The sequence below is a fragment of the Microcaecilia unicolor genome, chromosome 3 (genome assembly GCF_901765095.1).
Source record: "Microcaecilia unicolor chromosome 3, aMicUni1.1, whole genome shotgun sequence".
Classification (NCBI taxonomy): Eukaryota; Metazoa; Chordata; class Amphibia; order Gymnophiona; family Siphonopidae; genus Microcaecilia; species Microcaecilia unicolor.
In genome coordinates, this window is record NC_044033.1 from 240,545,869 (window position 1) to 240,560,034 (window position 14,166).

Sequence of the window (14,166 nt, forward strand, 5' to 3'; positions counted from 1 at the left end):
TTGTCCAGTGAGATTTGTAGTCAGCTGGATGGAGGGAAGTTTGCTCTGATTGACTTGCTGGATATTCGTGCTGCTTTTGACCTCATGTCTCTTTCTCTTCTAATTTCACACAAATTACAAGATTATTGCACAAATTGCACTAAAATATTTTTATATCACCCCCCCCCCCCCCACCCATCAGTGTCTCATTAAATCTGGGCTTAGCATGTGAGAAAGTTCCACGTTAGAACCACCTAGAACCTAGCATAGCGCGGTCTAGAAACTGTAAACACTGGGGCCGATATTCAGACTGCAGGAGTTAGCAGCTATCTCCCACTAGATAGACTAAGTACCATTTAACCATCAGGACCTGTTCAGGGCAATGGAAGGTTAAGTGACTTGCCCAAGATCACAAGGAGCAGCAGGATTTGGGCCAGCCTTCTTTGGAGTACTCAGTATCCAGTACTCTAACCACCAGACTACTTCTCCATGTCTTTGAAAAAGATCATCTGTCCCATCACCACTTTTATACACAACAGCTGCTGTCTTTTATTGACTTTTAATGACATTTGTAAGCAAACAAAAGCTGACTGAGCTATTTAAGTGAAAAGGTTATTTAATGCAGTGAGTTTATCCATCTACTCTGGAGTAATTGTCACAATTAATGTGTAATAGCTGCTAAGGTATCATATTAACTATCAGTACAACTGAATTTTCATGTTCGCAGTTAATGAAGCTTAGAGTGGAGGAGGAGCCTAATAGTTAGTACAGTGGGCTAAGAATTTGGGGAACTGGGTTCAATTCCCCCTACAGCTTCTTGCAACTCTGGGCAAGTTACGTGGAGGGGCATTTTCAAAAGAAACATCTAAATCAGTATTTGGACGTTTTACAAAGACGTCCAAATTCTGAACAGAAAAGAAGGTAATTTTCGGAAAAGATGGACGTCTATCTTTTGTGCTCGAAAATACTATGGACATCCTGTATTTGGACATTTTGTGATTTGGACGTCTTTGTTTTTCGGCCATTTTCGAAAACCCCCCCCCCAAAAACGTCCAAGTGTAAAACGTCCAAAATCAAGCCATTGGGACGTAGGAGGAGCCAGCATTGTTAGTAGACTGGTCCCCCTGACATCCCAGGACAGCAATAGGGCACCCTAGGGGGCACTGCAGTGGACTTCATAAAATGCTCCCAGGTACACATCTGACCTTTGTTCCCTTATCTTGTATGCTAAGCCCCCCAAAATCCACCCAAAATCCGCTACACCCAACTTTACACCACTACCACAGACCTTACGGGTGAAGGGGGCACCTATGTGTGGGTACAGTGAGTTTCTGGTGAGTTTTGGAGGCCTCACAGTTTCCTCCACAAGTGAACAGGTAGTGGGGTTATGGACTTGGGTACACCTGTCTGAAGTGCACTGCACCTACTATTAAACTACCCCAGGGACCTGCATGCTGCTGTAATGGACCTAAGTATGACATCTGAGGCTGGCAAGTAATGTTTTGGAGGTAGGAGGGGGTTAGTGACCACTGGGGGAGTAAGGGGAGGTCATCCCTGATTCCATCCAGTGGTCATCTGGTCATTTGGGACACCTTTTTGTGCCGTATTTGTAATAAAAACAGGTCTAGCTCAAAACGTCTAAGTTTTAGTCCTGGACGTTTTTGCTTTGTTCCATTATAGCTGAAAGGCATCCAAGTCTTAGGAACACCCAAGTCCCACCTTGAAAATGCCCCTGGTATGCCCCCTTGAGATTTGGACATCTTTCTGAGGACTTCAGAGAAAGACGTCGAAAAAGAGGTTTCGATAATACTGATTTTGACGTTTCTGTGAGATAAACGTCCAAATGCTGACTTTTGTCAATTTTTGGATGTCTATCTCTTTTAAAAAGGAGCCAATTAACCTTCTATTGCCCCAGGTACAAAATAAGTAACTGTATATAATATATAAACTAATTTGATTGTAACCACAGAAAGGCAATATATCAGTCCCGTCTGCTTTCCTAAATAGCCTCCAAGTGTTAGTGTACTGTTTCCCTGTTCTGTGGAGGAAGACTTAGAAATCTATTTATTCCAATAAAAAGATATCACCAACAACTTTATTATTGACCACTCTATCTACTTAATTTTATATTCAAATTGTGCATAATATCTAATTTTAGTTACAGTATAAAATACATGAAAGTTAGGATGGCCTCAACCAATGATGCAGTTTCTGGGTTAAAAAACAACATTCAACTTGGACTTGCCCAATAACTGATAACAATATTTAAATTAAACCATCCTTTACACAAATATTAATAATTCTAGTTTTTCAATAAGCATTTTCTGCTGTTCCTTTCAGGTCTCAGCATAATAATATAGCATTTAGGGAAAAAGATACAGCCCAGAAATCCAGCACTGGAGGCCAGGATAGCAAATATCTCCACTGCCACCATGTATTTGCCCTTGGTGCTCAGATACGTTGGGATGAAGGAGATCCAGACACTGCAGAACACCAGCATGCTGAAGGTGATGTACTTGGCCTCATTGAAACTATCAGGTAGATTTCTTGCTAGGAAAGCTACAATGAAACTGACACCAGCCAGAAATCCCAGGTAACCCAGAACACAGTAAAATGCAACTATTGACCCTTCATTACATTCAATTATTATTGTTCCAATTTCTGTTTTCATATTAAGATATGGGAATGGGGGAGCAGTGAACAACCAGACAAGACACAGAACAGTTTGAATAAGGGAACAGAAAAGGACTATAGAAACTGAGACCCTGGAACCCATCCATTTCCGGAGCTTGCTTCCAGGCTTGATGGCATGAAAAGCCATGAAAACATTGATGGTTTTTGCCAATACAGAGGAGAGGGCAATGGAGAAACTGATCACAAAGGCAATCTGTCTGAGAACACAAGTCACTTTGTTAGGGTGGCTGATGAAAATAAAGGAGCAGAGTAAGCAGAGCATGATGGAGATGAGGAGAATGTAACTGAGTTCTTGGTTGTTGGCTTTCACTATAGGGGTATCTTTGTAATGAATAAAGATCCCCAAAATGACAGTATTAATGAGAATTAATAAAATACAGATGAAAGTCAATGTTATCCCCAATGGCTCTTCATAGGTCAGGAAGGTTATCACTTTCGGGATGCAGGCATCCCTATTCTGATTGGGCCATTGGTTCTCTGGGCATTTCATACACACGTCCACATCTGAGAATGAAAAATATTGTCCCATTATCTCACAAATAGCAACAGTTATAGGACAGTAACTGTTCTGTTTTAATAAGGCTTGTTTCAAAATGACAGACAGTAGCAAACACTAAACAGCTAATGAACAATGGAGTTTCCTAGAAATAAAATCAAGCATTATCTCTTAGAAGTACTTGCACCTGAAAAGCATGTTTTTAAAGGATTTCATACGTCCTATCTGATCGGAGTGTGATTAGTTTTGCTAGCGGTTTCCAGCTCATATGTTTGGATCAGACACAAGGTATTCCACTAGGACACATCAAGACCTATTGTTCATAGAATACTGAGATTGCAATTGAGACGACCAGACCACGGTGTGCTCAATTCTGGTGATGTTTTGGAAACGGCAAGAGTGCATACGTATTTGCTGACCCATGTTGGGTCATCAATAAAGGCTGAATATGGGCCTGATAGTGACTAAAATTGCCCATGAATGTGGCATTTTATAACATGAAATCACTCACCAGTTTGGTTGGAGACCTCTCCCTCTGGACAGGGGATACAGTCATAGCAGCAGAGGGGCTCTCCTTCCATGATTAATTTCCTGAAACCAGGAAAGCAACTTGGGCTGCATCTGGACTGTGGAAGTGTCTGAGGATTGAGAATAACCTGAAATAATACTGGATTATGACTTTGCAAATGCAGTGTTACTTTTCTGTATAAACATAAGCTGGTTTTCCATTTTGTTTTTGAGCTCGTTACCAGGCTATTCACAAGAATATGGAGGAATGAGAGGTATTTTAATTGGAAATATAAACATTATGAAATAAGCTTAGCCTGAAATCACCCTTAAGTTTCATTAAAAGTATGAGAAAATATCTCTGCTTTCTCAAATAACTCTTTCTCCCTTTCCTCATAAGACTTGGCTATGAGAAACGGACTTTTAGGTTTTGTCTTCGTAGTCTACTTTTCTATCTCCAAGAATGAACATTTACCTAATAGATCTGCTCACTATTGATTGTTTACTGTATTAGTACTTTAATCATTTAGCTAACACTTTTATCCAGAGTGAGTTTCATTCAGGTATACTAAATGGTTTTATTTAAAACTTGCTACCTTGTCAAATGGATACATTTTGGCCAAATTTGTCTTGATATGTGAAGGACGCAGCAAAGGTGTTCTAGGAATAGCACTCAAAGTTTAATTTTTTCTTGATTGATTTTTCAGAGCGATTTACTAAATGTAGTCCATAGTGTACAATTTGGACACATTAGGGCACAATATTTGAGCAAAACTGTGCACTATTTAAATAACAGTGCAGAGTATTGCACAATAGAGCAAACTATTGATATACATTGGACCAGAAAAACCTAAATAAGGCAATAAGTGGCCCTTTTACAGAGCGGCGGTAAGCCCAACAGGGGCTTACCATTCGCTGTTTGAGGACTACAGTGAATGCCATTTCCGGGGGAAAAAGAAAACTCCCAGAAATGGCTTGCACGGTGATAACCCGGCGGAAATCGGGCTTTGCTGCATCCTCCCTGATTACCGCCGGGTAGTGCAGGAGCCCTTATCACCACCTGAATGGGTGGCAGTAACCATGGCCACTGAGAGGGGGGGGGCAGGGGGGACAAAATTCCCCGGGCCCAGGCTTCCAAGAGGGACCCAGCGCCACAGTCCCCATTCTCACCCGCCCGCCCTCGGCTCCATCGACAGCTCCTATCTGTCCGCCACTGGGCCCCCTGCATTCAAATCGATTCGGCAGCGCCTCACCTCCGTGTGAACGTGCAGCGACAGATTGCCTCCCTTCGGGCCTTCCCTCCCTGTGTCCCGCCCTCGTCTGATGTAACTTCCAGTTTCCGCAAGGAAGGGACACAGAGAGAGAAGGCCTGAAGGGAGGCGATCTGCTGCTGTGCTTTCATACAGAGATGAGGCGCTGCCAAATCGATTTGAATGCAGTGGGCCCGGTGACGGACGGAGGGGGGCTGTTGACGGGGCTGGGGGTGGGCGGTTGGAGACTGGGGACTGTGGTGCCAGCGGCCTGAGTAGCGATTGGTGGGGTGGCAGTGGCCTCGGGGGGTGGCGGTGGTGGGCTCGGGGGGGGGGGGGGGGGGGGGGGGGGGGGGGCCCCTGGCCCATCTCAGCCTCTCGGCGGTCATGGCAGTAAGGCCTCCTGTCTCATGGCCATGCTGCAAGAGAACTGTTACCGCATGACCATGTGTGCCTGGGGTCTTTGTACCCACTGCGGTGTAAAGGGCCCCAGTTTACAGGAAAAACGGCACCCGTCGCACGCGCAGGGTCCTCAGCTTGGTAAGAGAACACCTTAATCTAGTAAACAATACAGGAGACTAAAAAAATGGAAATTAAAAAAAAAATCAAAAACCTGAATAAAATAAATCTAGTAAACCACACAGGAAACTAAAACTTGGAAAATTATGACATACATACCCCTACTAAGTTGTAGGTGTGTAAATTTAGTTGAATTTGAACCTGAAAGGTTAGGCTGCTAAATTTAGTTGAACATAGGGCCTAATTTAGGTTTCAATATTTGGGAACTCAGTTTTTTTAAACTGGCCTTTCAACAATGTTATATGTTTTATAGCAACATACGTGGAGGGGCATAATCGAACGGGGACAACCATCTCTAAGGACATTCCGACGAAGGGGCGCGGAAACCCTTATTATCGAAACAAGATGGACATCCATCTTTCGTTTCGATAATATGGTCGGGGACATCGAAATCTCAACATTTAGGTCGACTTTAGAGATGGTCGACCTAAATGTTGAAATCATGGACCTTAGAGATGGTCGTTCCCGGTTTTCGATGATAATGGAAACTGAGGACGCCCATCTCAAAAACGACCAAATCCAAGGCATTTGGTGGTGGGAGGAGCCAGCATTCGTAGTGCACTGGTCCCTCTCACATGCCAGGACACCAACCGGGCACCCTAGGGGGCACTGCAGTGAACTTCAAAAATTGCTCCCAGGTTCATAGCTCCCTTACCTTCAGTGCTGAGCCCCAGAAACCCCCCCAAACCCACTCCCCACAACTGTACACCACTACCATAGCCCTAAGGGGTGAAGGGGGGCACCAAAATGTGGGTACAGTGGGTTTCAGGTGGGTTTTGAAGGGCTCACATTTACCACCACAAGTGTAACAGGTAGGGGTGGGGGGGGGGGTTGGGCCTGGGTCTGCCTGCCTGAAGTGCACTGCACCCACTAAAAACTGCTCCAGGGACCTGCATACTGCTGTGTTGGAGCTGGGTATGACATTTGAGGATGGCAAAAAATGTTTTTTAATTTTTGTTTTTTGGTTGGGAGGGGGTTGGTGACCACTGAGGGAGTAAGGGGAGGTCATCCCCGATTCCCTCCGGTGGTCATCTAGTCAGTTCGGGCACCTTTTCGAGGCTTGGTCGTGAAAAACAAGGGACCACGTAAAGTCGACCAAATGCTCATGAGGGACACCCTTCTTTTTTCCATTATCGGCCGAGGATGCCCATCTGTTAAGCACGCCCCCGTCCCACCTTCTGTACACCGCAGTCACGCCCCCAGGAACTTTGGTCATACCCGTGACGGAAAGCAGTTGAGGACGCCCAAAATCGGCTTTCAATTATGTCGATTTGGGCGACCCTGAGAGAAGGACGCCCATCTTCCAATTTGTGTCGAAAGATGGGCGTCCTTCTCTTTTGAAAATGAGCCTGATAATCTCCTGGATTTTATAAAAGTCGCCCAAAGCTGAACACCCACATTTTTGCACATACTCCAGATGTGTGCAGAAAATAGTTAGGTGCCCAACATTTGATCACTGGAGTTGATTAATTGGTAATAATTGAGAATTACACACACATGTGCCATATGTGCTATTCTATAACATGTGTGCCTAACTTTCATAACGAGCAACTCCAAAGGGCGCTTGGCATGGGAGGGGCATGGGTGGGTCATGCCGTTCCTAAAAATTAGGCACCATGTTAAAGGCTGACATCAGTTTGGCATGAGAGTTTACCCTAGGTTTTGGCAGGCATAAGTCCTCGGGCCCAAAGTTGTGCATGGGAATTGGCTTTAAGCGCTATTCTTTAAATGGTGCTCTGCACGATGCGCCCTTTGTAGAATGCAGGTTTATCGTACATCTTTCCGACACCTAACTTTGGGTCCCATTTACTGAATCTCTCTCAATATACACATGGTTCAGTGTTTTCCATCTTGTTTTTGTTTTATTTAGTTTAGTTTAATAAAAATATGATATTCCTCCCTTCACAATCACACCAGAGCGGTGTGCAATAGTCAAATTAAACCAAGAGGAAAAAAATTGCAAAATTCAAGAAAAAGAAAGAGTATTAAAATAAAATAAAATGAGATTAAAATCAAAATGGAGTAAAAATAAATTAAAATTAAAATAATTAAATTAAAGGGTCCTTTTACAAAGGCACACTAGCTTTTTTAGCACACTCATGAGTGTCTCTAGTTTTTAGCACATGCTAAAACTTAACCAGGGCTGGTAAAACCCAGTAAGCGGGGGTAAGCACCGCAGGGGGGCACCTGCCTTCAAGGGCGCCACTGCAGCACTGCGCCGCCATACCACGCCGCCCTTGGGGGTTTAAATCTTAATTTACCTCCATTCCAGCGGCCGCGTCATTTCAAAGCCCTGCCCGTCTCTAGCCTTCCCTCCCTTCGTGAGTTCGTTCCGCAGAGTCCCGCCTTCTGACGTCATTTCCTCGAGGGCGGGACTCTGAGGGACCGAACTCACGGAGGGAAGGCTAGAGATGGGCAGGGCTTTGAAATGACGCGGCCCGCTGGGACGGAGGTAAATTTAAAAAAGACAAACCACGCAAGGTGGCAAGAAGAAAAAGGGGGGTGTTGGGGGGGGGGGGAGAAGAGGGCGAGCAGGTGGCCATAAATGGGAGGGGGATAGGGGCGAAGGACAATCGCTGGACAGGGGCAGGGTGGGAGAAGAGAGAAAGGAGATGCTGGGGGGGGGGGGGTCACCAACTCACTCTGCAGGGGGGCACCAGAGACCCCAGGACCGGCCCTGAACTTAACATGTGCTAAAAATGCTAATGGCCTTTGTAAAAGTCCCTCTTAGTAAATTAAGTAGACTGTGGCTCCAATCTAGGACCCCCATGGATGGTATCTAAGGGAAAGACTAGTTTAAACAGATGGGCTTTCAACAAAGACTTAAAACAACCAAAGATTGCTCAGAATGGAGGGTTAGCAGGAGAAGGATTCCAAAGATAAAAGAAAGCAGAGTGATGTGTGGATTCCAGAGGAGACAAATGGATCAGAGGGGTAGAAAAGTGGCAGGCAAAGAGAGAATGGTGAGGGCGAGAAGAGAAGGGGTTTAAGAAGAAAGGAGAGCAGTGAGGTATGGGGGGGGGGGGGGGGGGGGTTGATTGCCAAAGTGAAGAGCCTTAAATGCCAGACTGAGCAGCTTAAACTGAATTTAAATCTGACCTCAGCGAATGTGCTGTTCCACATGATCATCTTTTCATTCATAGTAAATTCCTGCTCTGGTGGAGCATAAGAGTTATAGCTTCCAACAATTTCATTAATCTGTGTCCCATCAGGTAGAAGGACATTGCTTACAATATCATATCCAATGGCAAGATCTCCATTCTCATCAAAAAAGAGTTCCTCACCCAGAACGTTCTTAAAGTGGAGGTTCTTCAGAAAATGATGAAGCTAATGAAAAAGAGAAACATATTTATTAGTGAAGCTCACTGCAGGGATACACTGCTAACTTCAAGCACATACAATCTGCTTCTGATTATAGGGACATATTTTCATTTTGAAGCAACATTAGGGTGGAGCTTATTTTTGAGGAGGGTCCCTTGTCATGGAATGACCCCCAAGGTGCCTCTACCGTTGGCAGTGTCTATGATATACATGTAGGCAGTGGTGTACTGGTAAATATTTACCAACAGGCTCTCTCCCCCATCCACCTCTGCACCCCTCCCCCAAATTGCAGAGCTGGCTGAGAGCCTGGGGGGTGGGGGGGGGGGGGGGCAATGCATTATTCTCTCCAGGAAAAACAAAATTAAATGCTCCCAGGTTCCAATCTAATTCATGTTTAATGTGGGATAAAATGCCATAAATAAGTAAATAAATATAAACTTTTAATGTTGAGCACCTGATTCTCAAAGTGGACATATTCCAAACACTATAATGAAAATAAAATGATTTTTCTACCTTTGTTGTCTGTCTATTATATCCCATACTTTTCTAATAACTACACAACTGATTGGAGTTAACCTCAACAATATTTTATACAAATGGCTGTCACCTTCAACAACCCTATAAAAAGAAAAAAAAATATCCTTAACTGACTGTTTAAATTGTCACCAGATTTCATACTCTTTCAGGAAACACATTTAAATGTGGCTGAATCTGCTAAGCTACAAACCAAATGGTCCCTACCAACAAGTTTCTCCCTAGCAGATTGCAAGGAAAACAAAAACAATGGGGTAGCCACCTCTAGTTCTGACATCTTCAAACTCTTCAGAACTCCATTGCTCATTTACTTTTCAGAGCCCGCAAGTTTGACCATGTTACAGCACTTCTTGCGTCCCTTCACTGGCTTCCAATACTATATTGTCCTCAGTTCAATTCTTTGTTTAGCTCATAGAGCATTTCACACAGGTTCCCCTTCCTATCTATCATCTCTTAAATATACCTTATATTTCCAATGTGCTCTTAGGTCTCTTGACTCAAATTGTCTTGTTTTACCTTCATCTTGGATGGCCCACTATGAATCGACCCAGTCTTCTGCATTTTTTTTTCTGGACGCTCACCTCTGGAATGATATTACAGGGGAACCTTTTGATATTAGAGGGGAACCTTCATTTGCCAAATCCAAGATACTTTTAAAAATGCATTTTTATTGTTTGGCCTTCAGCCATGACCTTGTCATGTTTAAGCCTTGAGCTTGGTGTCCTGCATGCACAGTCTCTGGCATCTCCTTCCTATGATATGTGTGCTTCTGTCCTATCAATTTACAGAGTTCTTTTCGTGTATGTTTTTATTGTTTTTTAATGTTTGTTAATCGCTGTGGTCAATCCTGTTGCAACAGCGGTATATCAAGTTTTAATAACGCCATACCTATGAAGGAGGCCTATATATCATACCATTGTAAATACATTTGCCATCCAATCTTTCCAAATTGGCCCACAGTTCCTCTTCCTTGGCCTGTAGGTCCCGCAATTGTGAGGCTTTAATATTATCTTTAACATATAATGCCACTTCCCCTCCCTTTCTTCCTACCCTGTGTTTCCTGAACTAACTGGGCAAGTTGGACCACATATAAAGCTGGCCACAGATAATACCCAGGTCCTTGTGATCCACTGGACGTTAAGTATTTTCAGCTGGGTTAGGCCCAACACTAAATATTCAGATCTAATTCAACCAATGGTAATCAGCATTTTAAAAATCCCTGACAGCTACAAGATAAATATTGACCAAGTAGATTTTATATGCACTTTTACCTTTGCAATCAGCTGCATATTTCTGATGTTTGACATGAAGCATCTATGTGAGTATACAGGTTGCACTGCATCCTGCTTCCCTTTCACACTGTACAATCATATACCATCACTTCTTTCTGAAATAACATTCCTTTAACATAGGATATTACCTTCCATGGCAGAAAATCTAGAAAGCTCTCACTTTCTCCACTCCACATGGTGCTATTTCCAGAACCAGAAGTGATCATGTCATGCAGAGCATGTGCCAGGCCAAACACAGCATTGTAGATACTATAACTATCCCCAGAGTTTATAATGTTACAGTGTAAGATGTAGTTAGGTGTTTCATCACTGCTGCAGGATCTTTGGATTGCTTTTGGGGCACTCGTTGTTACACAGGTCCTTCCACCACAGCTCTGTAAATGAATTGCTTGGAAGCAGGGCAGGATTCACCTCACGGACAAATTTGTGAAAATTTGGAATAAGTTTCTTTCCCACGGTAAACGCTAAGGTCTTTTTTGTATCAACATAGTATGAGGAAATGAAAATTTTCCATTCAGCTGTGATGATCCAGACCTTTCCAGGTGCTTCCCAAATGGTTGTTGTCTTATAGCCTCTGTGTAGCCTTTACTGGAATACAAAATAATCACTTTAGCTGAAGATTTATGGATGATCTCAGAAATATTACCTGTATTTTGAAACAGCAGAGATTTGGAGTGACTGAAGGTTTCTATGAATTCAATGCAACCTCCACTCTGCTCAATCCCTTCTCTCAGGATCTGCACAGCCCTCATGCTGTTTTCATCATCAGCTGCAAGGATACCGACCCAGGTCCAGCCAAATGCTTCAATAGTTTGTCTATCCCAACACAGAGTTGCAGCTCACTGGGGGCAGTCCGGTAGAAATAAGGAAACTTAACCGTGTCACTCATGACAAGATTTCCTGAGGTGTAACTGATCTGTTGAAAATAAGAGATTTAATTTATCAACACCTTTGTCATAAAAAGATCACATTTCATTCACATAACAAATACTTAGGGCACAATTATACTGTAAAGAGTGGAGGAGAAAAAAAGTGAAATGATAAAGCTAACAAGTAACATATTAATGACGGCAGATAAAGACCTGAACTTTCCATCCAGTCTGCCCAACATTCACACTCATTATCGACTCCTGATTATACCAACAATGAATGTGATATAAAACACTTGATCATTATCTCTCTTGGCATTTCTGAGACACAGACTGTCCGCGTACCTTGTCCTTAGGTTTCAACTACTGAAGATGCCATCAATGCCCCCTCCAGCCATCCTAAACTGGTTTGCCATATATGGGACCCAGACCATACAAGCTTGTCCAGTACCAGAGCCTTTTCTCTGCAGTTGTGTGGTAGAACTAGAAGACATGAATTGAGGTTGAAGGGGGGCAGACTCAGGACTAATGTCAGGAAGTATTTTTAACGAAGAGGGTGGTAGATATGTGGAATGCCTCCCACGGGAGATGGTGGAGATGAAATTGGTAGTGGAATTCAAACACGTGTGGGGATAAACACAAAGGAATCCTGTTTAGAAGGAATGGTTCTGTGGAATCTTAGCGGAGATTGGGTTGCGACACTGGTAGTTGGAAAACAAAATGGGAGCTGCGGCAGACTTCTATGGTCTGTGCCCTGAGAAAGGCAAGGACAAATCAAACTCAGGAATACATATAAAGTATCACATACCATGTAAATGAGTTTATCTTGTTGGGCAAACTGGATGGACCATACAGGTCTTTATCTGCCGTCATTTACTATGCTACTACTATGCAGAAGAAAGGGATACTCAGGAGCTTAGCCTAGAATGGGTGGCAGAGCTGGTGGTTGGGAGGCGGGGCTAGTGCTGGGCAGACTTATACGGTCTGTGCCGGGGCTGGTGGTTCGGAGGCGGGGGACTGAGTGCTGGGCAGACTTATACGGTCTGTGCCGGGGCTGGTGGTTGGGCGGCAGGGATAGTGCTGGGCAGACTTATACAGTCTGTGCCAGAGCTGGTGGTGGGAGGCAGGGATAGTGCTGGGCAGACTATACGGTCTGTGCCCTGAAGAGGATAGTACAATAAAAAGTAGCACATGTGAAATTTATCTTCTTGGGCAGACTGGATGGACCGTGCAGGTCTTTTTTCTGCCATCATCTACTATGTTTACTATGTTACCAGCCTTAGTTTTTCACAGCCAGAGTCGCCATCTAAGCACCATGTGACATGCAAACACACATACAGTCATTTAAGTTATATTTTTTATACTATTCATTTTCTAATTAGAGATCTTCTGTGTTCATCCCATGCCTTTTTGAATTGTCATTGTTTTTTTCTCCACAATCTCCCTCAGAGTGGCATTCCTGCCATCAACCACCCTCTCCAATGAAAATACTTTTCTTACATTACTCCTAAGTCTACCACCTTGAAACCACAATTCATGTCTTCTAGTTTTAATATTTTCCCTTTCTGGAGAGGTGGCTGAGTAAAAGAGAAGTTTCCCCCCATGTGACCTCTGTTGCTGCTACTGATGAAATTCTGAAATAAAAGCCTCCACCCTGGGACCTTCCTCTAGCCCCTCAAACTCCACAGACTCTTTGTATATTAATTTCTTCACAAGGCAGGAGCAATCAACTGCTGTTCTGTCCTTCAACTTCTGTAGATCAACATTGCCATACAAAGGGTGGATGGTTGCTTTACATACGGTAGGTTGGCTAACTCCTGCTGTGATCCAGATGTGAACCTGTAGTTTATAATGATGCAGCAGGACACTATGATGGAGAGCGGGCGAGGGTGAGCTTCTCTCCGTCGCCTACCTGCTCATTTATAATTCTGGCAAGTGAATCGATCTCACCAAAACTGCTATAATCCACAGAGCAAGGCGTGGGGATTTCTCCTGGCACCTGGAACACCTTCGAGAGTCGGACATGGCAGCGAAATCAGCTCAGAAGTATAAGCAGAAGGGAAGGACGACCGAATATAAAATGGCGTCGTCGCCTCCCAATCCTGGGCCCTCGGTATCATCTGCATGGGTAGCAGAGATCACGTTGGAATGACAGTGGTGATGGAGGAATTACTGGGACTGGAGACTTGCCCTGCTAGATCAAAAGCTAGATAACAAGCTGGAAAAGCTAAACGCCAAAATTGAAGACCTGACTAAAGAATGCGTGGCGTTTCAAACTCGGACCTAGCGAGGTAGAAGAGCGAATGGCGGGAATGGAGGGCACTCAACAGGACCTAAAGAAAACAGTATCGGAACTGGAAAGTAAAATTGAGGATTTGGAGAATCGCTCCAGAAGGAACAATATCCGCCTGGTGGGACTACCTGAAATGCTGGGTGGCCTGCAATTGGAAAGATTCTTGGAGCAATGGCTGACAAAAACGATTGAATTCCCAGGCAGCATTGGGGCTTTTACGAATCGAGTGAGTCCTCATCTGGAATTGCGCCAGATGGAAAAAACTAAGCCACGAGTTGTTATCTGCAGGGTATTACATTTACACATAAGCAATATATATTGCAAGCAGCGCGCTCCAATAAAGCGCTAACTT

At 43.9% G+C, this 14,166-nt stretch overlaps 1 protein-coding gene across 1 annotated transcript; it reads right to left on the minus strand.

Annotated features, from left to right (window-relative positions):
- Window positions 1-2,281: 2,281 nt before the first annotated feature.
- LOC115464492 (vomeronasal type-2 receptor 26-like) lies at window positions 2,282-13,546 on the minus strand. The gene is made up of 5 exons (XM_030194861.1): window positions 13,472-13,546; window positions 11,434-11,568; window positions 8,605-8,832; window positions 3,681-3,807; window positions 2,282-3,177 (listed from the first exon to the last, which is right to left on the minus strand). Exons 1-5 carry the CDS (start codon window positions 13,544-13,546, stop codon window positions 2,282-2,284), a joined length of 1,461 nt encoding a protein of 486 aa, XP_030050721.1.
- Window positions 13,547-14,166: the final 620 nt, after the last annotated feature.